The sequence below is a fragment of the Mya arenaria genome, chromosome 4 (assembly GCF_026914265.1).
Source record: "Mya arenaria isolate MELC-2E11 chromosome 4, ASM2691426v1".
NCBI lineage: Eukaryota > Metazoa > Mollusca > Bivalvia > Myida > Myidae > Mya > Mya arenaria.
The window spans coordinates 34255486-34281484 of NC_069125.1; the positions used below are offsets into that span (position 1 = coordinate 34255486).

Sequence of the window (25999 nt, forward strand, 5' to 3'; positions counted from 1 at the left end):
TTAAATGCTTGTTTAGTGCAAAATAACTTTTCACTTACAAGGTAATATATGAATATAAACCTTTATGATCAATTTAAACCATAAAATACTTCACTTAATACAATTTCAATATTTTTCAAAACACCTCCGGTTTTTGCACAAACCCGTTTAGACGTTAGGGATCGGAAGAATCCTGTATAACACGCCTATAATTTAAGACTACCTGAACATGGTCATCTCGGCAAGTAAAAGGAAATATAGTTAGTTATTACTAGTAACAGTTCCCACATCATTATTTATAAGCCTGTGAATATTTAGCTATTTTTTAGAAATGGGCCGGGAGCCGGTAAAAAAACCCAGTTACTTTAGCATCTCCACCCGGCTAATTTCTCTGCTTCAACAAAAATAAAATCTGTTATTTTTTGTCATGTCTGTTCTGTTTACATCCGTTTAAAACCCTGATTGTTGGTATTGTTTATTTTGCTTTCCGCGCATTCCGACTACAATACAGCATTAGCTTGATACGTGACGTCATTAGTCCCATCCCCCTCTGGGATGTTTTTCAAGTATTAGGTTTGGGTTTCCCAGGGTTCCAAATACAATAACATAGCTCGATACATGACCTTATTAGTCGCATCCCCCTCTGCGGATGTTATGAAATTATTGATTTGCGAAGCAATAGAGGGTGAAATAAATATTTTTTTCCAGACACAAAAAAGCGTAGGAAGTATGCAACATGAGCATGTCTGGCCTTCTGTTAGTCCTATTACCATTTACGCAACAGTAAATTTTATATACGCGTGTTAACCAGGTGTAAACAAAATGAATAAGCTTGCGGTGATGTCACTGCTAAAAATAATCCATTATTTTGATGAATTTTACATGTACGTTGGGTGAAATTTAGTACGCTTTAATCATCACAAAGTGTCCATATATTTATTTTGGTTATTAAAATGGAATAAGTTAGCGGCAGGTGAAATATCTAGAACCACAGAAAATGAAGTTAGATGTTTAATTTTCAGAGGTTATAAATATTGATTCAGTGGCTGAAAGTATATAATTGGTAGAGAAGAAATTACATATATAATTAGGAGGGAATAGCTAGCAAATGTCAAGGCATGTGGTCTGGAATGTTATAATATTATCCTGATTCTGAATTTGACAGTAGTTTGGTTCATTAGTTAGCCCTCACTGGTGGGTGGGGGGGGGGATAGTACTCAGTTTCAGTATCATATTATAGTACATTTATGTTAAGGTTCCCTGTTACAAAATAAACATGCACCAGAAGACTAGAATGTTTGGTTAAACAGGCTTAAATTCATCCCACAAGAGGCGTTGCCCCCTTGACCCTAACAGGGGGAGGACACCCAGACCCCCCGCCTACTTTTAGGATATTCCCTGCTACTTGAATTAATTTCTACACCCCTGGGGGAGGGGGCGTGGTCAATGGGTGTGGCATAACAATGTAACCTGTGTCTGTGATCATTGATGTTAATATTTATAAGCAATTGGGAATATAATAAGCTTGGACTATCGTTTTCTGCTGTGCAACAAGGTATGAAAATGGCATAAATGAAAAGGTTCGTGAAGACCCCTTAAATTGAAATATGAATCATGTTCAATAACATAAGATAATTTGAAATAGATCGTCTGCCAAAATTATGATAATTGAAAGATCAATAGGTCGTAAGATAAATTGAATTATTACAGCAAAAACATCTAATCAGAAAAAGAAACGTACACAAAATGGTGACAGCATTACTCTCGAACATAAGCGTATCTTCAATACTTTTATTTTCAAGCATAAGGCTGAAGGGAGGTTCAAGTTTATGGTAAACTCTAAAATTTCTGCTGATCGCTGCCATTTTGATGGGATTCTGTAAAGAATATAATTACTTTCCTAGTTTAGACGAAAGTGTTACTTCAATCTTAGTAACATTATTTTCCACATTCAATACAGATATTCAATTCTTTGGGTATATATTTAAAAGTTCATAAAAATTTAACAAAATAATGAAGGGAAATATTTTAAGTATGCATTAACTATTTTATTACTTATAAAAATTCGTTTACATAAATTTTGCCTACGGCGACTTATTCTGATATGAAAGCAACAACACGATTGGTCCTCAGCAAACTGTTAAACCAATGAAAATCCACGTTTTTCAAACACACTTGTCTAGAAACAAAGATGGCAGCGCCCATGAATAACAAACATATTTTACTAAAGAAGATTGCATTCTTTGCCATTACATGCAGATTAGCAACTATAATTATTCAGGTGAATGCAATGTCAATCATTTCTTATGATTATAAAAGTTATAGTCTTGGCAAACTTCGAATGATTAGCATAGGCTGATTTTACAACTTTTGTCGTACTAATTAGTAATTGACCACAGGCGGTAGTTACGTATACATGACCCACGGTACAGACACGCCCCCCCCCCCACAAAAAAGAAAATAGTAAAAACTGAAATTTTCAAAAGCAAAAATGATTGGAACAGGATCATTTATAAAAAGTTCCACAGAAAATAAATTCGCAATATAAAACAACGCATCTAATACCTGTGGTGGCCGTTGGGGGAGTCCTGTCAACGTTTCTCCCAACTGTGCTACTGACAAATTTTTGATTAATTGATTGGGCTTTAAACATTTTTTTAAAAATGACCAAATCACCCATTCAAAAAGTTATCAATATAAAGTGAAATAGTGTTTTAATGTTTGTGCTGTAAATATACTTAAACATATAATTTTGTTAATTTATTTTAGGTGGTTAGCAACATTCTTCTTCCAGACCATGATGCAGATGCATTTAAACCTCCGTATGACATCAATGAAGGAAACCTTCTGGACAGCATCATACAGTCACTGTTTGGAGGACTGAGAAGATGGGATGGGGTTTACTTTCTTCACATAGCTGAACACGGCTACACATACGAGAATACCTTAGCATTCTTTCCTCTATTTCCAACATTTGTGAGATTAACGGCAAACTCTGTTTTGCTTCCCTTACAGTTCCTGGTACAATATTCAAGTGTGCTTCTTGTATCAGCAGTATTAGTGAATGTGACAGTGTTTGTCAGAACTGCTGAAGTTTTGTTCTCTCTTGGTAGAGAAGTTCTTAAAAATGATGCTATAGCATACAATGCTGCTCTGTTATTCTGTATCACACCAGCCTCAATATTCATGACTGCTCCATACTCAGAATGCCTTTATTCATTTCTGACATTATCAGGATTACTGAAATTACATCAAAATAGAAAGACAATGGCAGCTGTTTATTTTGGATTGAGTTTTGTAACACGGTCAAATGGAGCTTTAAACATGTTTTTCCTTTTGTATGTGCTTGGTAAATCAGTCTTAAAGGAAATCAGAAATTTGTCCAGAGCAGCCATGATGAACTGGCAAGTGAGTTTAGCAATACCATGGATCTTCTTCACCACAACTGTTATACCATATTTGTTCCTTGTGGTTATTTGTGTGATTCCATTCCTGGGCTACCAGCTATACTGCTACAAGCTTTATTGTACTGGAGCTTACAAGCTGCATATTGCTGAGCAGATTGTGGCATATGGGAGAGAAAATGGTCTGAATATTCAAGGAGATGAACCTTCCTCATGGTGCCAGGACAAATTACCTTTAGCTTACAGGTAGCAAAACATACACCTTATTTGTTTTGTTTAAAAAAATCTAGTTAAGTTTATAAGTAATCATTAATAAAATACTTGTTTTAAATACTATGTTGCTGTGTAAACAAGTTTTGCCGGACTGTCATTATCAAACAATGAAATTACTTACTTTGGAGTTGTAAGCTGTGTAATTAACTAATCATAAAATGAAAAGTATTTTCTAAGGGAAACAACTTTGTACAGAAAGTTGTGTATTATTGTTCTTGCCTTTTTTGGAACAAGTGGTTCACTGATTGCATACCTTTGAATGAGAGTTCAGAATATAACCATAAAATTCATGGCAGTAGAGCATAGCAAATTACAACTGGTAAGACTAGGGAAATGAAACCATATCCAATAGTCAGAGCTGTGGGACCACTCCAGATGTCATTCATCACAGGTTTCGCAGCATTTTGGGTACAAAAATACTCCTTTGGCAAATATCCCATCAACTGATGGGGGTAAAACTCCCCTTTGGGTTCAAAATTGTGTTTAAGTCACACTTGGGGATGTGATGGGGTCAAGCCACAATGCAGCCATTATAGGGTGCGGGCAGAACTTTATAAACTCAACAACAACAACAGTAGAGCATAGGCCCTTTTGGGCCTCTTGTTTATTGCTGATGCAATAAAGTGTGATTGAATTAGTTTAAATTACGGTAGTTAAATAATTTCATTGTAACAACTTGTACTAAGCTTGCTGTAAATAAAGTATGCATGTTTCAGCTACATTCAGAGCCACTATTGGGACCAGGGTTTCCTCCAGTACTGGGAGTGGAAACAGACGCCTAACTTCCTTCTCGCCACCCCCGCCACACTGCTGGTACTCAGCCTTGCATGGACGTTCTGGAAAAACAATAGGTACATCGGTAGTCCATGTTTTTAATAATATTATTATAATGTTAGTAGAGTATATTTTTAGTTAAATTAACTGTTTGCTCGCTTTTTCTTCGTTAAATAATTTACATATTTTAATAGAAGTTGTTATTCAGATATATTTCATGCATTGGTTCAAGCAAATTCAGTCTGCTATCAGACTTTTGTCCATATAAATGAATAACTGTGGTATTGGGCTCTCTTTTATTTGATATGGGTAATCAATTTCCAGGTATGTTTGTGTTACCCTGGGCCTGGATGAGGATGGTGCAGCCAAGAAGGAGGCAGATCCTGGTCCCCACTTTAGACTGGTGGGCGTGGCCCTGCTACCTCATGTTGTACAGTCACTGGCACTTACTGTATTTGCATGGGCCTTTATCCACATACAGGTTAGTATAAATCCTATAACCTAAGTACATGTAATGCAATGACCAGCTTGAACATAATATGATGAAATTTGCACATGTTGGCACTAAATCACAAGCTGTGGAGAGTTTTAAGCTTGTCTTTTTTTTTTTAAGATTCTTTTTTTTTTGTCATAGCCTTAGTGTCTTTGGCTTCAGCATCTTCGCCCAACAGCTTTTACCTTTGCCATAATTAAATTTACTTAACTGTTAAAGAATTTTATTTCAAATCCTTTAATCTCAGTTTTAATGAGATATATTTCAAAACCAACAGTGAAAACTGGTAAAATTAACTCCATGCTTATTTAGATCTGCAAGTTAAATTAAAATGTTCTCCTGGCCCTTTTTTCGCGATCGAAATTCGACCCCATTCCTGTCCTGAAAAAGTATATATATTTTTCCCATACCAATGTAAAAAATTCCCATTCTAAAAAAACAACCCTTTTTCCCCTATCAAAGGGACACATCACCATTGTCTTAAAAGTGGAAAAAAAATACTGATTAAATAAATGCCATGTTGGAAGGCAACATTTTGCTTCGAATAATGACTTACATGTAAAACATAGATAACTTTACTATTTATTCACAAAATTAAATGAAACATGGGGCAGTCTATGCCACATAAATAGCCCCGCATTTGCTCTTTAACTAAAGTTTGATAGAAAGTTTAGTTTCTTAAAACACTTCGACAAACCTTTCCACGAAACAACCTCCTATTGGAGCACTTTCAAAACATTAATTTGGAAACAGGTTTGACTAAGTGTTTGAGGAAACTGCTCACCTAATCAAACTCCAGTAATATAACGAAGGCGGGGCTCTTTAAGAAGCATAGACTGCCCTTTGTTTCATTTAAAATGGTGAAGAAAAAGAAAAGTTATCTTTGTTTTAAGTCATCATTCGAAGCAAAATATTGCCTTTCAACGTAGTATTTATGATGTAATTTATCATGTGTTATACACACACTGGATAAGATGCTCCCCTAATGTTTATACATACACTGTTGTTAAATTATGTTCTTTTCAAAGTAAGAACAAGTTTGTTTAAATTTTCAGGTTCTGACAAGAATGGTGTTTTCTTCCTGCCCTGTCCTGTACTGGTACAGTGCCCGTCTCATATCACCAGGGGAGGCAATCCAGAAACAGTTCAACAAATATGATATTACCTCCCTTGATTGTCCACAAGTGGAAAGAGATGAAAACTTGCATGAATCGTGGAGAAATAAAGTGATATCACAATTGACTGCATTTAAACAGCAAGATTTAAATACTAGAATTGTAATCACATACTTTGTATCTTATTGTTTAATTGGTACAGTTGCTTTTTCAAACTTTCTACCATGGACATAAATTTATTGTTGAATTTTCTGATTTTTTTTTTCAATCTTATGTTTTACCATAAATCTAAAATAAAAATAAATTAACTAAAACAAAATTGACGATTTTTATGATGAGTTTTGGGTTTGCACACAGTACCGGTATAGACAATGTATCTTTGTATACAATATATCTCACAAGATGCTGACTTGACCTGCAGTTGTGAGGACCCATGAGAATCCTATATTGATAAACTTGTTATGCTCACTTAATTAAAAATGGGCATATATGTGTATAAATATAAGTCGGTAGAACAAGTCTTGTCCACACAATAACTCATGAATGATGCGACCTTAGCTAGGACCATGAAAAATTAGTGGTAAGTTGCACATGTCCGTTAAACGATCACTATTGTTTTTTAGGTCAGTTGGTTAAATTTACCAGTCTGATGAAGTTTGTCAGCTCCATATTGGTTAGGCCTAGGACAGTCAAACTTTCATCAAAAAGTGGTAGGTTACCCATGACTAGCAGATGATCCCTTTTGATTTTAATGGTCAAGCCGTTAGTCAGTCAATACGTCACACTTTGTTTCCAATCAATAACTATAGAACGCTTGGACCAAGGAACTAATACTTGGTATGCTCGTTGGTCATGAGTAGTGATTTTGAGGTCAGGAGGTCAAAGACAGTGACCTTCAGTTGAAAAACAATTTGTTGGTCACCAGTCACACATTGTTTCCTCTCAATTACTAAAGAAAGATTGACCTAGGAACTTTGTCTTGAGGAAGACATAATAATGACTTGATCTTGGCATTGAGCCAGCCTGGTTCCAACAAGTTTCCTTCTCTGCTAGTAGGATAGGGTTTAACAACTACCAAAGTTGAATAAAGAGTCGAGTTTGGCCTTGGCCTAGCCCGGTTCCAAATTAAATAAAAGAAAAAGAACAGATTTAACCATTGTTTTCATGTGATGTGCCAGACAATGGTTCTGTTTGGAGTAGATAATGTGACTAAAGTTTCATCAACATAACGCAGAAGATGACAGAAGATAAAAGAGGGCGCAGAAAAAGACTTGGCAAGATTCTGAGATGTGTTTTGCACTTGGCACTGATAAATTAAACATGTGACCAATGTCATATCAACATATATCGGTACTCACCCAAAAAGTAAACAAAAATACCATTGTTATTACTCAAGAGACCTTTAAAGAAATTTCAAGCTCTAAACATTCTAAGAAATACTCTTGACTTTCTTGTATCATGTCTTTTTTGGCTGATACGGTACTTCAAAAGGCAGATCAAATACATGATCAAGAATTGTGACTGTTTATGTCCAAGTTATCACACAGCAACCACTTATTTGAATGCAGGATAGCTATTTGAAAAGCTTTATTTGCAAGAGGATATGCTAATATCATCAACTTTTTACAGATAGTTAAATATTCAAGGAATATTTTATATAAACTTGTAAAATTCATAAGTTTCAAACTAAAATCTTTCCCTTAATTCCATTTCCCTACTTTAAACAATCAATGAATATTTGTTCTCATGTGAGCTTTTTTGGAATGATTTTGTATTTTTCCAATGTCAGAATTGTTTTCATCACTTTTGGCCACGGGTGTTGGAAATATTTCCAAAAGAAATCACTGTTCTTTCTAACATATACGCATTCAGGACATTTTACCTTTGAGATGCAGCACAGCTGCATATAGGATTATACATAAAACAAAATACAAGTAATGGATATCAGAAGACATTTATTGTATATAAACAAATTGTGCACATGTACACATACCATTTCATTTCTACAATCAGGAATAACATGAATCACAGATTTAAAATAATAAGAATTATTGGCATGACTCTTATTCCAGAAGCATAAACACTCAAATTCTAATACAGTCAGTACAATACAAATTCCATGGCACTGCCATACCACTGTCTGGGTAATATTATGATCTGAGGCAGCACAGCTTGTTTACAAAACATGCTATGGAACAGGCAAATAAATGAATGTTTGCATCAAAACATCTTTAATAAATGAATACAGATACCATAATAAATACAACACATGAGCCTTGTTTTGGGTACCGAAAATTATATTTTACCGCTAGGATAATTTAAAAACAAGAGCGCTGCAGAGCAAAAGCTAACGCTCATCTGTTGATTTTCATTTTAAAAAAGGGGCATAACTTTTTAAACTAGCTAAAGCCAGAGTATAGGCCTTTCTGTACATGTGAATATTGTCTCTCTCTGGCAACATGTGTACCAAGTCATATTTCAATACTTTTTTTTGAGTTATGATGAAGGTTTAAGTTTTTGCATGCAGTCAACGACTGCAAGGCTATGTCAAAACCTCAACATTTTATTCCTCGAAAAAACAGATGAGCTAAAAATAAACATGAATACATTTTAATCAGTTTGAAATAGAAAGATGCATGATTAAACAAATATCACAAAATGAGAATCCCACAATATAATCAATACACCATATGGAACACAGTGCTGTTATTCATCCACCTGTCACTTTTGTCACTAGATAGTAAGATATGAAGAAGAGAATAACAAGTCCAGCAATGATGTAGCACATGACTTTCCTGTTTCCCCTGCCAGAGTTAACCATGCTGTTGATACGGTTCATGCTTCCCGTCAGCAGGCCCTGGCTGCTGTCAAATTCTCCGCTCTGAAAGTAGAGGATAATAATTACCTGAGCAGTTGTTCAATACATTAATATTGATTTTGTTTATATTTATAAAAGAGGCTTGGCTGAGTTGTATGAGCAAATATATGATTTAATATTTATATAGTAAAACTAATGTGATAAATACACAAAAAATGCCTTATAACAAGCACCATGCACCATTTAAAAAGGGCAAATCCTTAATGACATCAAGTCATTACATTAAACTAGAATTCATGAATGTACTTGTCCCAGATATATCAGAATGCCTTCAGAAACGTTATTAAAACAATTTAACAAAGAAAAGAATTCCATTCATGCTGAGAGTTCTGACAGACAAAGCTGCCTGATCTTTCTTTTCTTCACAAAGTCATATGTACAGCAATTCTGATAGGCATGTCACTATTCGATACAGCCCAATGTAAATTTACACATTCATATTTACAACCATTTTCAGATCCATTTTTTTTTAAACATCTCAAACAGTCAATGCCGAAGAGAGAACCAACTATGCAAGTCATAATTAGCCATTTCTTATATTGCTTTTTTCAAGAGTGCATTTGATAGCACATTTTTTCTTTCAATACTTTTCTCCAAACAAAAACATCTAAATTACAGAATGTTAAATAGAAAAAATTTGAGAAATGACCAAAACCAAACATGATAATGGAAAACAATCAGATAGGCCATTTCAATTAATCATCCAGTTCATCATAATTTTTTTTATTTATTTTTAAAGGGAAGGGAATGCTGTTAAGTCAGTAGTTATCAAAATGTTTTTAAAATACACTTTCCACTTCATTTGTCACACCAGGAGCCAATTGTATAAATCTGGGTTTTGTTTCGGTTTGGTTTAAGTTAGCCAAAATGTTTATCCATCGGTCAATATTTAATTACCCTGTGGACAGCTTATCCGAGTTTGATACAATTGGCTGCAGAGAACTAACATATGAAAGGGTGTAAATAATTTTTATAATTTAGACGTCGACTAAAGGCTTATTGTTACAATGTTGTTCTTGTTTTAGTATATAATCCTACGGATAATGAATTGTAATAGTTGAGAATAATTAATGTTTGAAAATCATATTCAATTAATGCTGACTATAAGGGGACGAAAGACCAACTTTTGAGAATACTTGATCATCCTTTAATCCCTAGTCAAAGTAAATCTGAAGGATGAAATCAGTAATGAAAATGCCAGAGAAAAAAGGTGGCCTTTTTCTACTGAAATAAAGTGTCAACTTGGCTTGACTAGTAACTCACTGTTTACTTAGAGTATCTGACTTCTAAGCAAAAATATTTAATGACTTTTTGTGGATAATTTAAATAATACATCAAATGTCTAACTCACCATGTGATCATCCATATACATATTTTGACTTTTTGTTTCTGTTTCTATATCCAGCGCAATCTGAAATAAATTACATGGGTGATAAGATGCAAATATTTACACTCCAGCCTGCTTCATAAAAGGATCCAAGTCCTGACTTACAAATGCTGACATCAAGTTGATTTATTTCAATTCCTTGACTTGGTTTATAACTTCTATCATGGTAAAATTTCAATTCAGATAATATCGTATTGAAAGATAATGAAAATCAGATAACTTCACTTTACAACTTCTTTATTGAAATGGGACCCAAGTTCACAGTTAACAATTTATAAAAGTGAGCACTGCAAAATGTATAAAGACACCGGTAAATAACAGTGATTCATTTCCAAATCTGTTTCACAATATGAGCAAATACCTGAGTAAATATAATATCACTCAGAAATATCAGTTCATGAATCTCCAGATTCTCATTTATAATATATGAAAATGGGGGAAAATGGGGAATTTCAGTAGCTGGGTATTGGTTATGGCAAAGAAGGGTAAAGAGGCCCTGTATGAGGCTATGGATAGAGGCATTAAGAGGATTAAAAGGTGTTCAAATTTATATATTTTGTCTACTGTCTCTATTTAAATCAGCTGAACTACCTGATTAAAATCAGTAATGGATGACTGCTGATTTACCAAAATAAATGTACAGTGACTTTGGGAAACACAGCCAACCTATTGGATACAGATAATTTCTAACACCAATGTAAGTAAGTACCCCTTTCAGCCTGGATATTTTCCCAGCCAGTCCCTCAACTCTGGCCTGGTTCTCAGTGTCCAGCATCTCCTCTGTTCTACCTGAACAACAAGAACATAAGTCAACAATGGCAATGATTACTCATAAGTAAATAAATGTAAAAAGTACATGTACATGGTCTGTTATTTCTTTTGGCATATCCTCACCTTAAATAGTGGTGAGTACATATCTTAATCTATGTAGCACTCTCTTTACAAAACAAACGCAATTACATTTTAATAAGCGTCGCCTTATCATGATTAATTATGATAAATAAATACCAAAATTACGAACAAATGATAGCACAAAAGCAATGAATTTTACAGATAATTGATTTTTTGACAACATTTAATTATCATTTTAAGTTTATATATTTTAAATCTAGAAAAGTTTTACCGGTACCAGTTCCATTTCTTCTGTTTCCCCAGTCTGCCATGTCAACAAGTTTGACAGATGCTCTGGATCAAACGGGAGCTTGGTTTCCAATTTCAAATTGTAGAATTCACGTAGGGTTACAACATACTAAGTTTGGTCGTCGTGGTGCTTATTTATTCCATTTAAGCCAAACAATTCTCCCAAAGTGTTGAAATGTCCCTACATATATAGTATGTAGGTGACACTTATTTTGAAACGTAAAAAAATAATAAAATGTACTCAAATACATTTTGGCTATATCATATTTTCCCCTTGGAATGCTGATAAAACGTTTTTAATAAACATATTCTATGATTGTAGAATGCGTTTTAAAAAAGTGAACAAAACATGAGGTAAACTGAGTTGAGACTGAGATTGAGATTTGGCTTAGATATTTTCGAGATATTAGGGCCTGGCGCCTGAGTTTGGGACTTAAACATGAAACTGTTCGTAATCACGTACAGAGAAAGGCGAAAATTTGATTAAAACAAAAACGCTATTAGTCTCATTCTTTTTGATGAAATATGACTTGGAAATAGTAATTCCTGTTACCTGGAGAATTAACAGTTATTTCTAACATCATTGCTTTAGATTATTAACAATTTTATTGAAAAATAAATATTGGTGTCATGGAAACTCGGAAACTTAAGATTCAGTATGGGCCCAGAGATTTAATACAAATTCTCTGAAATTCATGTGACATAGCTTTGACTTCATTTTTGTAATTTAAGATATAGGCTGGAATACGAAATCCCTGAAATCCATGATATGACAAAGCATTGACTTCTTTTTTGGTATTTAAGATATAGGCTGGAATACGAATTCCCTGAAATTCATGTGACATAGCTTTGATAGGCTGGAATACGAGTTCCCTGAAATCCATATGACATAGCTTTGACTTCATTTTTGTAATTTAAGATATAGGCTGGAATACAAATTCCCTGAAATCCATGTGACATAGCTTTGACTTCATTTTTGTAGTTTAAGATATAGGCTGGAATACGAATTCCTTGAAATCCATGATATGACAAAGCATTGACTTCTTTTTTGTAATTTAAGATATCGGCTGGAATACGAATTCCCTGAAATCCATATGACAAAGCTCAAAGCTTTTACTTAATTTTTGTACGAGTGTAACAATATCCAAAGGACATGTTATATACCCGTACTAAACAAGCAAGTGCCAAATATTTTCTTTGTTTTATTTTACATATAATTTTAACAGTATGAAACAAATCATAAAGACGATGAAAACGTGAATAATTGTAAGCACTGTTCTCAAAACAAACACATGAGAACTTCATGCAGATGTATGTGTTAAACAACAACTTAAATGCTCAAAAATATACATAAAAAAAAGAAAAAAAAGTATTTCAAATAATTTTGTTCATTTAGCTAAAAATACCAGGGAGGCATTTCATAAAAGGATCTTAATTTTTACGCCACAAATATGTATACTGGCATAAATTCAGTTGTTGTAAATATATAGCAAGTAACAAAAATATAAAAATTAGAAAATTTCACTTTATGATGAAAATATTTAAGTGTTTTCTCTAGTGTGTTATCAATAAAAATACTGCTTTAAATTCAATTCTTACAAATTCTTAGCAACTTACTAAGATAATTTCACATTACGATGAATATGTTTGGTAATGTTTGCTCAAGTGCATTATCGATTACAATACTGGCTTAAAGCTGCACTCTCACAGATTGTACGTTTTGACAACTTTTTTATTCTTTGTTTGGAATTAGCCAATTTATGTGAAAATGCATGACAGCCATTGCTATAAGACTACTGACAAAAAATCAGATAGCTGATTTTCATATTTAAGTTAAAACTAGAAATGTGTCCATAGGACACGGATGCCCCCACTTCGGTTTTTTGTCACAGAAAATAAGCCATAATGATTTTTGAAGTATTTTTGGCAAAAAAGGGCCGTAACTCCTAAATGACTAAAGCGATTTCCATGACTATCGAACTTGATCAAGATATTATGGTCACAAACATGTGTTTAAAGTTTGGTGAGGATTGGACAAACAGTTTTCAAGAATTAGATCGGAAACAATCTTCGGGACGTATTTTTCAAGTCTTTTTTTGCAAATAAAGGGCCGTAACTCCTAAATGACAAAAGCGATTTCCATGGCTATCGAACTTGATCAAGATATTATGGTCACAATCATGTATGTAAAGTTTGGTGAGGATTGGACACATACTTTTCAAGAATTAGATTGGAAACATATATTTTTGAAGTATTTTTGGCAAAAAAGGGCCGTAACTCCTAAATGACTAAAGCGATTTCCATGACTATCGAACTTGATCAAGATATTATGGTCACAAACATGTGTTTAAAGTTTGGTGAGGATTGGACAAACGGTTTTCAAGAATTAGATCGGAAACAATCTTCGGGACGTACGTACGTACGTACGGACAAGGGCAACCCTATATGCCGCCACTTTGTGGGGGCATAAAAATGATGTTTTATACATTTTTCTTAAACAGTTAGTGATTAATATTTTCAATAAATGCATTATTTTGTAAGAGGTTAAAGGTTTATCACTCAAAATTTATGTTGGTTATACATGTGTATGTATTGATTTTTATTAAGAGTGTCACTTTAACAGATTGCAGAATAATTGAAGTTCCGAATCGGATTAAGAACCTTATATGAAATTCATCCCAGAGTAAAACATGTAAAGCAATTCATTTTTATTATCCTACAATACACCACAACCCTGTATTGCACATCACACAGACACATCAACAACGAGAATAAAGACAGATAATTCAAGTCTGCTAATCACTTAATCACAAAAATACACAGGTGACATTATAAATGAAAATAAAGACAGATAATGTAAGTCTGCCAATCACTTTATCACTAAAATACAGAGTTAAGAGCGGAGAGCACATTTCGCCATACACATTGGTTAACAGAAAATCATGAAGCTGTATATGTGATTTCATGAGAATAAAACTACCACGAGGCTGTATATGTAATTTCAGGAGAATTAGACTACCACGAAGCTGTATATGAAATTTCATGAAAACCTCTTGATTCACTGTTATTTATTCCACAGAAATTTGACTTTTTGTTTGATAACAAAAAAAACGATTGCAGAAAAATCAATGATTTCGGAAAAAACAACTGGTAGCTATTACTTTCCATAAAATAAATCTTTAAAGACAGTACAAGTGACCCTGTTTTGTCAGAAATCATTGTTTTTGTCATAAAATTGTCAAACAAGGAGTCAAATTCCTTTGAATAGTTATAAACATAAATATTCATAAACTCTGAGGTATGGTACTCCCTTTTTAGCATGGGTTTATCCCTTGTTATGAAATGGGTGGATACACATGTAGCACTAAGGAATTGACTTGCTATAATCCTTATGAATTGTGTAAGAATACAGATCCCCTTTATATTCTTAGAATTTGGATATAAAATGAGCTTGAGTTCAATTTAAGAATTAACAGTCAAACCTGATTGGCTCGAACTCGCTTGGCACAGCTTTCTTGTTGGCTTGAAATGAATGTAAAGGACTGAATTCTTTATACTAATGTAAGCATTCCCACTTGGCTCAAATTTTCTGAGGCTTGAGGCTTGTCCCTGGGAGTTCTAGCCAATGGGGTTTGACTGTATATGCAAGCACAAAGGATTGAACTGTTTTAAAGTATGTGAATGACATTTTGCAACTTTATCAACAAACACAGGTTAACAAAAAATGACAGTGAATAGTCACTTATAAATAAATGTTGGTTACACATTGAACAAAAGTGCACCCCATGTGAATGCGCATAATCAAAATAACAACCTTAAAGCTGCACTCTCATAGATTGAAAGTTTTGACAACTTTTTTTATTATTTGTCATGGAACGGGCCAATTAATGCGAATATGCATGGAAACCAGTTATATAAGAATGCTGACAAAAAATCAGATCACAGATTTTCATATTTAAGTTCAAAAATTGATGTTTTATGCATTTTTCTTAAACCGTTAGTAACCTTTAGCCATAAAAAAATTCCTCATTCCAAGACAAAGAATAAAAAGCTAACAAAATGGTAAATCTGTGGGAGTGCAGCTTTACAATTTGCTGTATGACGATGTGTATTAGCATCCATCTCAGCCTAATTTATGTAAAATAAAATGCCTTAAGTTTCATGTGCTACACAGGTACAATACATGGAGATATAGTGAAGGTAATCTAATTACACAATATATAAATTTGAGTGATAAAACACATATGAATAAATTTGATCAACATAAAAGTCTAAAAAATCTCCTATCAAATTTAAGAAATAGTCAGGTTATGTAGAAAAACTCAGGTTATGTTGAACAGTCAGGCTATGAAGAAAAAGTCAGCTTATGTAGAAAAAGTCAGATTATATTGTTACAAATATGGACATAACAAAACTGCAGGTTTAAACACACTTGCAAAAGGCTAATAAACAGTACTTTAATAATATATGTTATATATATATAACCCGTTCACATTAAAGCAATGTTACAATGGTTGTGAGCTTTATGGATAAAATTGGTCCGCCACAACTAAACACTACAGAAACACGATACTGCACGCAGCCTGGTTTGAAATAATGTCCCAATTTATTCATGCAAATATAAATAATCCTTAAAATAAAATAACATGGGTAGAATACAATCTTATTCTTATTCTTATAAAACGCTCAGATCTTAAAATTAAGTTAGATATGAGTTGGCTATTGTATACAGCCCTATGGCTGCTAAACAGGTAACCAGGTTCAATTAGAAACATCCTTTGTCCCTTCTTTGTTTCCAGTAAGTCAATTTTCTAGAATGTTCATATTCAAATTAAAAGTAAAGTTAGTTTAAGTGTTTTTTACATAAATGTATGGATTTTCCATAAAATAGATGAAAATACAGTACTTCAGAAATGATGGAGTTATTATACCATATGACCAGTGACATACCTAATTTGGAAAGTGAAGTAGGTTAAAAAGTGAAGTAAGTTAGAAAATGACTGTAGATATTTTATGAATACCGACCCCAAGGTGATGACTTTGGTATTATTCCAAACCACAATATGGCATTAGAAATCATAAACTAGGTGGCTAATCTGTCATTCACTATCTGTGCATCTTCGGAAACCACCGATATACTACTGCGTTATGCTTTCGTGTGTACCGTGGGCAATTTGGCTACGAAAATCTTGTAATCATGAATAATTAATGAGGCATTTTTTTATTATGCAATGAACCCATGTGTATAAATGCACAGACACTAAAGAAATATTCTAGCTGAAATTGAACCTTGTCCACCATATCATTACAAATTTATAAAAGCTTTGTAGACCACTTAATTATGGAGACAACTGACAATAAAGGGTTATTGAAGAATATTGAATTGTTACATGCAATTTCATTGGAAGAAAAGCTGTCTCCCCTGCCTCATGCATATTCATTAAAAGGAGATTTTGTCAGTCAATTTTCCCACGGTGTTAATAAAGTGTTACGGAGAAAGTAGTGAGGTTACCGACAACACGGTCTGTGTAGTTCTTTGTTTTCCTGCGTTATTCCAAACCACATTTTAGCATAAAGAAATCATAAACTAGGTGGCTAATCTGTCATTAACTATCTGCGTAGCTTTCTGTTTTCCTATCTTGAGTGGGTTCGGGGTCGGTGCCGTACAAGGGTTTGGATTCTGTGGTGAGGGTGGTGTTCTCGTCTGCTCCGGAGGGTGGAGGCATGGGAATAGCTGCCCCTGATGCCACTCCTTCCCCTGTGGGCTGGGATGTCACAGGGTTGTCCTCCTCTTCTGGTGTGCTGCTATCCTCCTCCTGCAACAGATAAAAACACATAGACAATGGTCATTGATAGGAAAATATTTATTATTACAGGTAAACACAAACAGCATCAAGCAGAGAGAAGTCTTGATAATAAATATGATATCTAGGCAAGAAATATGATGCCATAGTTTCCTGTGTCTAAAAATAGAATGGCAGCACCATAGTGTTACATGCTTTTAAGATCAAGAATACTTTTAAGGTAGTTTTTTTTTTCAACTGAAAATGGAAATTTGGCCTGATTCACATTCCAACATTTTGTTTGTTTGTTTTTCACAGTATTGGACTTGCAATTCACAATTAAACACTAAAAAAGTGCCAAAAAGAAAATATTTAAAAAAACTGGTACAGTTATGTTTGAATGCAGTCTGATTCTTTTAAAATTCTTTAAATCCATGATCTTAAAGGGGGCCTTGCATTGTTTTAGATATACTATGGTGAATTCTCATCTATTTTCATCATTCTAAAAAGCCTGGTCCCATTTACACACAGTAAGAAGGAAGGGAGGTAATCGTGCAGGGAAGGTCACCATTTTTCCAGAGTTTCTTTCATTTCTTCTACATACAAATTGTTTGATTTTGTACTCATATTATCAGTCATTTTGTCTTTAAATAGATTCATTTGCTTGAAACCAGTACTTGTGTCCATTTTAAGAAGCTGAGAGAAAGTACCCCTGGTGGGGATCATACTCAAAACCTCTTGAGTGAGAGGTGAACAGGTTGACAGGAATCAGACTCGAGAATGACTCTACCAGCTATCAGCTTTCGTCACAATCAAGCTAAAAGAAATTTGTATAAAATAAACTAAACTAGCGATAATAGTAAACATGCTTTGAGTTGATTTGAATAGAGTTGACAAATGGAAAGAATGGAAAACAGTAAAATGATATTTACAGCAGTCCTTACATGGAGGTTGGCATAATCCCCATCCCCATCCTCATCCGGCATCTTGGGCTTGTACTTTCCACAACAGAAGTTGAAACAGCAGCAGAAACAACAGCAGCAGCAGTAGCAACCGGTGATAACCCCGCAGCATATAAACAAGCCCTGAAATACACAAGTTAAATATATCAGAACTGCAAGTGGATGCCAAGTCTTGTCCATTTTTTGCTCGTTTTTTTTTCAAAGAAAAAGAAGTCAGGTTTATGATAGCTAAAGTGTCGTCGTCTGCATGGGTGTCGTCATCGGAATTGACATTGTTGTGCGAAAACTTTCACCTTGTTAAAATCTGTTCAAAATTTGAAAAAAATCTGTTCAAATATATTCAAATGAAGCTTGGCACACAAGGGAGCTTATTGTCAGTGTGAACATGTATACCAAGTTTCATATTAATATTTTCAGTGGTTTCAAAGAAATGGCCAATTTTGAAGTTTTTGCTGATAACAACAATGCTGATGACGATATCAAGGTAATGACAATTTGGTTGAATACCTGATCATTTTTTCCTTTTAAAGTAGACCACATGTGAAAACAAGCCCTGTCATATAAAGACATCGCGGTTCATTGTTTAATTGTTTTTTCTTAGTTGCATAATACAGCAAAATAGAGTAATCTTACTTGATTAAGTAGGTTGGATGGATGGGAACACATGTCTTAAGTTCCAATGCAATACATGATGTATTTCCTGAGATATTCATTAACATGCAAAACCTTGACCAGAATTAGTAATGCAAGATGGAGTTATCTTACCTGATTAATAAAGTAGGTTGGATGGTTGGGAACATTTTTCTCAAGTTCCAATGCAGTACATGGAGTTTTTGCTTAGATATAATCATATTGCCTTTAATGTGCTAACATGCAAAAAACATTCACCAAAATATGATGCCGACTCCCAAACCAGGGTGGGTAGTATAGCTCTCCTTATTCGTCTAATAGTTGAGCTAAAAACTGTTTCCAAAGGTCATTACATTTTGTAAGAATGTTCCAATGAAGCAGTACCATGTTAAAGTACATTGTAAAGTCCAAACCTTGACCTTCTGAACAAGACAAGCTTGTACATCACGTAGGGTTACAATTCCTACCTTGCACCAGCCACTGGTGAGAACAAAGTATGTATTGACATTCTCCTCCCCGACCATTTCTGCCGCGTACAAGCCCAGCGAGCCATAACGGTCATAGATGCCTCGTCTCGTGTTGTCTGTCAACACACGATGAGCATGGTTGATCTCCTTAAACTGAAATAAAAAATATATTGGTTGTAGTGAATAAATTCAAAATGTGAGATAAAAAGATATTAAAAAAAATAATGCATCTTTTAAATCAGGAAATTTGGGGAAATTGTTCTGTCATGTTTTTGTGAATGCTTGTTCAAATCTTACAGTCTACATGGCTTCTAAATTTGACGTTACACACATTTTTAAAGCATTCTGACATCATCTTATTTATGTTTAAACTGAATCAATGTCATTTTTACTTAAAACCCCCATAAATTATTCCTTTATTGTAACATTCTTATTAATTACCAAAATGATATTTAAAAATTTCGAATCTTTATTTTCAATTTTGAATTGACCTTGAAGAAAATATATAATTTTTCAGTGTCAGTTGCCATAGTAACATATAAGAAAGATGAAGATAATGTCATGGATATGAATTCTTCTTAGAACAAAATATAAATAGTTAAGATCTTAATCAGAATTAAGAATAACTGTAAATATTATGATGGTGCTCAAACTGTATATCAAAGTAGAAATTAGGAAATTAAGCAATATATCAATTAAATTAATCATGAGAAGTGTGGGTCTGTCATTTTAAAATTGAACACTTTCAGTTTCACTTTTAAACTGATTGACATTTCAAAACTGCTGTGTGCAATTGTCAGTAAAGTCAGTACCTATCGTTAGACGACACTGTTTACTGCTATTACTTCTTGCAAATGGATTAAGCATTTGGAGGTTTTAAAGGCTTGAATAGTTCAAGTGTTAAGTCTGCCGCTATCCAGGATTGTCTGCTGAATGATATACGTTCCAGGAACATAAAAAGAACATCAGTAATTGGTGTTCAAGTATCATGTGACAAAACTGCTAAATTTAAAATGCCGGACTGCACAAAAAGCAGACATATAACTTATAAGAGTGAGCTACCTTAACTGATTGACAAAGATGTTCTGCTGAGATGCTGGCTTAAAGTTAATTAGCAAACAGTTGGAATGCTCGTTATCTTATGACTCTTCTCCGTAAACCATTTAAATAATTTATGATGTTCCCATTATAAAAGTTTCATGCTATTTGCAGAGCTATATTTTGTGTACATAAGTGAGTTCTAAACACTGAAAAGGCTTCTATAAAAAAAAAACCAACTGATTTCCAAATTAGATACTCATTTTAAGTAGATTTAGAGGTCAACATTTTATTTTGTCCAATTGAGAAGGCACTTTTTCTCAAGTTTTTCAATACATTTATTTCAGTAAATCAGCAGTCAGCCTTTATTGATTTAAATCAGGTGAAGTGATAGATATAAACAGTGGCTGGTCCATTGAGTAGGTCACAAGTTTACACAATAGTACATTTATGTAGACAACTAAAAAAGTTAAAGATTGTTAGTATGTTAACCTACTCAAAATAAATTGATATGCAACTGTGTCGCATCAAACTATTTATTTTTGTAAGTACATGCAATGACATTTTGCTGTATTTTAAATTAACCATTCAGAAATAATGTCACTTTTACAGCATCCTAAATAGCAATAGTCTCAGCATTAATTTTACCCTCTAATACATGACTGTATCCCACTTTTTACCTACTCAATTTTTCATACAGTAACAAGGCAGATTATTTGGTAAATGTATCGAATATTCCAGACAATTTAAGAAACAATACCACCAAAACTTTTACAAGTAAGTGATCCTGAAACTATTGAGTTGCTTACCATACAGCATTGTACAGCCTTGGGGGATAATTTGCTTAATGCATAAAATAAAAAGTTGGTCTCTATGGAGTGTCATTGATGAATCTGGTAATCAATATATTGGTATACATTCATAAATATGGCATTCAAGTTTGATTACAATGCCAAATTTGGCCTATACTTCGGACTATTATTATATGTTTACATACACACTTTAAGGTATACACACTTTAAGGTATACGACCCACAAATATGTGAACTTTAGATACTTGGAAACCGTTTCTTATTTTGGTATCTTTTTCTAGTTTTTTTTTGTGCAGTAAAAGGAAATGTAAAATTAAACCAAAAATTATAAACATATATTACATCCACGTTTTCTGGCCTTTAAAGATGGCATTTTATGACATTTATATCTGATTTCAGTTGTGATAAAGAACAAAATGACTTGAAGTAAAATAAAATACTTGAACATAATTAAGTTGGCAAGTTACATTTGAAAATTATTCTACCTTCGACCGGAAAGTTGGAAAATTCTGAGTTTAGATTATTCACATTTCGAAAAAAAATAATCCAAAATTGATTACAATGAAATTGATACTTCCAGTTTCAAAATCATAATTGAAAAAGGTTAAATGTTTCATTTAAAACGACCAAAAAAATCATAGATAAAAGATTAAGACCGTAAATACTGAATGACTGATTTATACCGAAACCTACTTTTTCTGTTGATTCATCATCTCCCTGTGTTTTGTCCGGATGGTACTTCAAAGCAAGCTGGAAAACATAAGGATTACATAATAATGAGCTTTTGAAGTATTTTGGTTGTTTAATGGTTCTTAAATTCACATCTCAGGGTGTGAGTGGTATAGGTGTCCCATTCTCACCTAAAGTGGTTGTGGGTTTGAGTCCCACTATTAATACTTCCTAATGACCAACACCAGTCACTAGTTTTTTGGCCAGAAAGTGAATCATATCAGCTTTCATTTGTCTTTACAATCGAGCAAAAATGATTTAGTATAAACCAATTGATAAAGTAGGATTATCAAAGGCACCGTTGTCACCCACTCATTAAAAGTAATGTGGGCAGGTTTGGTGACAGACTGAAAGTCCCTGTCATAAAAGTTTACTGTGAGAACAAGCAATTCAGACCTAAAGAGAGGGTTAAAAAGCTTATACCCCTCTTGAACCCTACTGAAATTGTTTTCAAAGCCAAGCATATCCATTTCAAGGTATTTCTATCAACTTATAATGTAAATGACCAGCAAAAATCAAACTACAAATAACTACAACCTAAAATTGAAAGCTCAACATCCTTGTTTAAAGATTATTCCTTAACTTTATCATCCCTGTGTGGAATTCCCAGTTGGCATAAATTTTATGGCTTCTTTGTACATATATGTATACGATAGGGACCAATAAGAAGCCTTTGAAAAAACACTGGTCTTACCTTTCTATAAGCCTTTTTAATCTCACCATGGTCCGCGCCCTTTTGAAGTCCAAGTAACTGATACAAGGATTCTCCAGACTTACTGAAATACAAAATGCACACAATTCTAGCCATGACCAAATTTTTCCCTGATGCAGAAAACCGGAATTTTATCTATTTAACTTATTGGGCATCCTCTTGATTCCAAAATTAAGCTTTTATTCAGTGAAAATGATGAACTGGGATTGCATATAATGACAAATAATTTGCCCAGCACGGAGGTCAGAGAACACCCAGCTGAAAAATTCTTGGGAAAACCCTGTTGTTAAATAAATATATATATATCAATATTTTCATCAATTATTGATATATATATTTATTGACGTACACATATTAACAATATGTGTACAATTATGTTTATGTTACTTCTCATATATATTAGTCATTGGTGTCTCTTGTTTATATTAATCATGCAAGCTGTTGCCGCAAAACCTCATGCCCTAATACCTTAATTAATTACAAAAAACACATTTGGGGTCAATATCATTATTAATACACAATTTATATAGATGCACCAGGGCATTTCGTTACCAGTAGTTACTTTTTGGAAAAATGTAAATGACAACCCAGATAGAAAAAGTTGTTGCACTCTGAAAAGTTAAATATACTTTTCATTATACTATTATTAAAGGGTAATATTGATTGAGTAAAAACACACATTTTTTCTACCTACTTGCCATAAAATGGGGCCCCAAGGCCCTTAAGATTGTAAAAATAGCAAGAAAATGCCTAAAAGACTGTGCCTATGATTGATGAATATGGTATTTTGACCAGAAAAGGGAACAACCCTTATGATTCAATTTCCTTAAATGACACACATGTACTTTTCTCCTTGCCTGCCATAACAGTGATTCACAGGACTTGGTGTGCACCCCCCTCCCATATTAACTGATATTCTAATTTATGTTTTTTTGTTGGTATTTGGGAAAATAACCTCTACCCTTATAACTTTGACAACAATAGCTACAGTTTTTCAAACAGAACTTCTTCTATATTAAAGTCATAATGTTTTTCAGAAATTTTGATTGGGAGCCTTCAATTTGGCAGCATGGTGCAATTAACGCAGGCAAAATGGCAGAATGCCTTAAAGCAACACTGAGTATGTTTTAATTCATACAATGTAAACTTGTGTTTCTTCTATGCCTTTTGACCATGGCATCATGCCATTTTGCCCCTTTGACTGCCAGAAATGTGCCGTGCTGCCTAATGTAAGTTCTGGTTGAAAAACTGTAGTTTATTTTTATTAAAGGAAGAAGTCAGATTTTCCATGGTGCCCTTTAAAGAAGTGTTAACAGTGGTATGTTACAGTTGTTTCTTTCTCAGGAGAAAAAACCCTGTGCCTTTTGTCAATCCTGGAAGAAACACTAACTTAAGTCATGTATTCCATAATGCAAGTACTGAAATGACCTATAAAGCCATTCATCATGATATGACACACCAGTAAATTTTATAGGTGAAGTGTTTTTGGGGTGTCCTTGTTCCCATAATTGTCATTACCCTTTATTATTAAACTTGAACTCTTTAAAACCTACAGAAACACTCATATTTTTGCTCTTCAAGTTCTATCATTTCAAGAACATGACCATTGTGCTCCAAGGCACACATCCGTGAGAGAGCATGCAAATCTCTCATAACCCTACCTAACAGTCTACTGGGTTACATACTACTAGTGACAAAAGCACCGTCACAAGAAAGGTATTAAGGCACTAAACAGGGATCTTCTTTAAAATTTACACTTTCAATTGTTCTTCTGAGTGCAAAACAATGAACCTAATTTCTAATACAAATTATACAATCATGTCTTTTATTTTACTAACAGGATCAAAATCAGCACTATGTTTTTGCTCTTGTATCAACTGTGTAAAATTATTTTTTTTGTGTGAGAAGAGATAAGGTTTTGGAACAAAGAGTATTTCTTTAAGAAATATTACACATCAGTCATCACTGAGGGTCATATGACATTATAAGGACCGGACAGTGATATACAGACCGATCAACTATATATATATACAAAGAAGGGACACATTAATGTAAGGTATAATATTTTTGAATAGTATGCAATTACAGGCTTATCCGAAGGACTTGTGGTGTCTATATAACATCACCTAGAATTAGTCCAAATAATTGTACGTTGGCGGATTTTTTTAGATTTTTGATATGGCAAATCCTTCACGTACAAATTGTTTAGTATCAAAAGTGGGTAGTTGTTCCGATCAGGATTCCGGTTTAAAGCATATAGCGTCTATAAAATATCATAAAAACAAGAAATATTACCAGATAATGTTATTTTATATTAGTTCCGTACACAAAAAATAAATATCCAACTTATAATTATGAGTTTGACGGCTTTTCTTCATTTCATTCTGTCAAAACATAAGGCGATATATACATGAAGGGCACCTGCAAGGCTTTAGGGCACAGTTTTAATCGCTCGGAACATTTCGGCCATGGCCGAGTTGTTACGATTGTGCAACGAGGTCTATCTCGAAGCTTTGTCGGAGGAGGCCGAGTTATTACGATTGTATCGAGTTGTTCCCCTTCGCATAATTGTTTTCTGTGTCAGTCAACTTTCGTTTTATTGGAAAGGTAAACAACTTGTTTTAATGCATTAAATGCTTGTTAAGTGCAAAATAACATTTCACTTACATGATAAAATATGAATATAACTCTTTATGATCAATTTCAACCATAAAATACTTCACTTAAAACAATTTCAATATTTTTAAAACACCCCCGTTTTTTGCACATTCCCGTTTAGACGTTAGGGATTGGAAGAATCCCGTATAACACGTCTATTATTTTAGACTACACCTAGAATGTGAAAATGGCATGCCTACTAATTAAAATATTTACATTAGATGGCCGCTATGTGCCACTATGTTTATTACATGGGTAATGTAATACTATATTTAATTTTATTTAGAAACAAAGCTATTTCGAATACTGATATCTAAAGCTATGGGGCATATGTTATGTCTTATGGTTTGTACCAAAATGTCCAGATGGAGAACATTCTTCATTTACACAAATTAAGTCATACTGTATAGGCTTCCCTGTTCATTGTACCAAACAATCTTCATTAAAGTTGACGCATCCTTGTCAAGCAACCTCGCTTGACTATCGGGCAACCTATCAAAGTATTTTAAATGAAGTTAAATTTAACTACACCGAATTTGTAAAAGGGAAACCGGCATATTTCAAACGCTTCCTAAACCAAGGTGTTACATGTCCATGTCGAAATATTGGTATGTAAATGTGTACTTACGATAATTTCCTAGGAGGGTTCATTTTAAGTGTTGAATTTAAGGAAATACATTGATAAAAAGCTTTGGAAAATCAATAATTATTCAGGCTCATCTTGTATTCATTGAAGCCGGTGTCACTATAAAAATGTTTTGTAAA

At 33.7% G+C, this 25999-nt stretch overlaps 4 protein-coding genes across 6 annotated transcripts in view; 1 reads left to right on the forward strand and 3 right to left on the reverse strand.

Moving 5' to 3' along the window:
- The window catches only part of LOC128232271 (synaptojanin-1-like), a 38799-nt gene extending 36955 nt beyond the window's left edge, over positions 1-1844 (reverse strand). Inside the window, exon 1 of the mRNA XM_052945740.1 lies at positions 1721-1844. Within this exon, the coding sequence (XP_052801700.1) occupies positions 1721-1844 (124 nt within the window). The remainder of the gene's footprint in view (positions 1-1720) is intronic.
- Positions 1845-2171: 327 nt separating this feature from the next.
- Positions 2172-6292, forward strand: LOC128232954 (GPI mannosyltransferase 2-like). Its single transcript, XM_052946767.1, has 5 exons — positions 2172-2260; positions 2749-3629; positions 4373-4507; positions 4755-4911; positions 5979-6292. The coding sequence occupies exons 1-5, from the start codon at positions 2183-2185 to the stop codon at positions 6270-6272; spliced, it is 1545 nt and encodes a 514-aa protein (XP_052802727.1). The 5' UTR covers positions 2172-2182; the 3' UTR covers positions 6273-6292.
- A 1681-nt stretch (positions 6293-7973) lies between these two features.
- Positions 7974-11528, reverse strand: LOC128232246 (BET1-like protein). Of its 2 annotated transcripts, none has more exons than XM_052945696.1 (4): positions 11427-11528; positions 11013-11092; positions 10268-10327; positions 7974-8919 (listed from the first exon to the last, which is right to left on the reverse strand). In XM_052945696.1, the coding sequence occupies exons 1-4, from the start codon at positions 11464-11466 to the stop codon at positions 8749-8751; spliced, it is 351 nt and encodes a 116-aa protein (XP_052801656.1). In that variant the 5' UTR covers positions 11467-11528; the 3' UTR covers positions 7974-8748. The 2 variants fall into 2 exon arrangements, with proteins under 2 accessions (XP_052801656.1, XP_052801657.1); XM_052945697.1 differs by having other exon boundaries at positions 11433-11504.
- Positions 11529-12632: 1104 nt separating this feature from the next.
- Positions 12633-25974, reverse strand: LOC128231818 (dnaJ homolog subfamily C member 5-like). 2 transcript variants are annotated; one of them, XM_052945020.1, is made up of 6 exons: positions 25863-25974; positions 22559-22640; positions 21829-21885; positions 19286-19438; positions 18171-18311; positions 12633-17259 (listed from the first exon to the last, which is right to left on the reverse strand). In XM_052945020.1, the coding sequence occupies exons 1-6, from the start codon at positions 25883-25885 to the stop codon at positions 17050-17052; spliced, it is 666 nt and encodes a 221-aa protein (XP_052800980.1). In that variant the 5' UTR covers positions 25886-25974; the 3' UTR covers positions 12633-17049. The 2 variants fall into 2 exon arrangements, with proteins under 2 accessions (XP_052800980.1, XP_052800978.1); XM_052945018.1 differs by having other exon boundaries at positions 18159-18311.
- Positions 25975-25999: the final 25 nt, after the last annotated feature.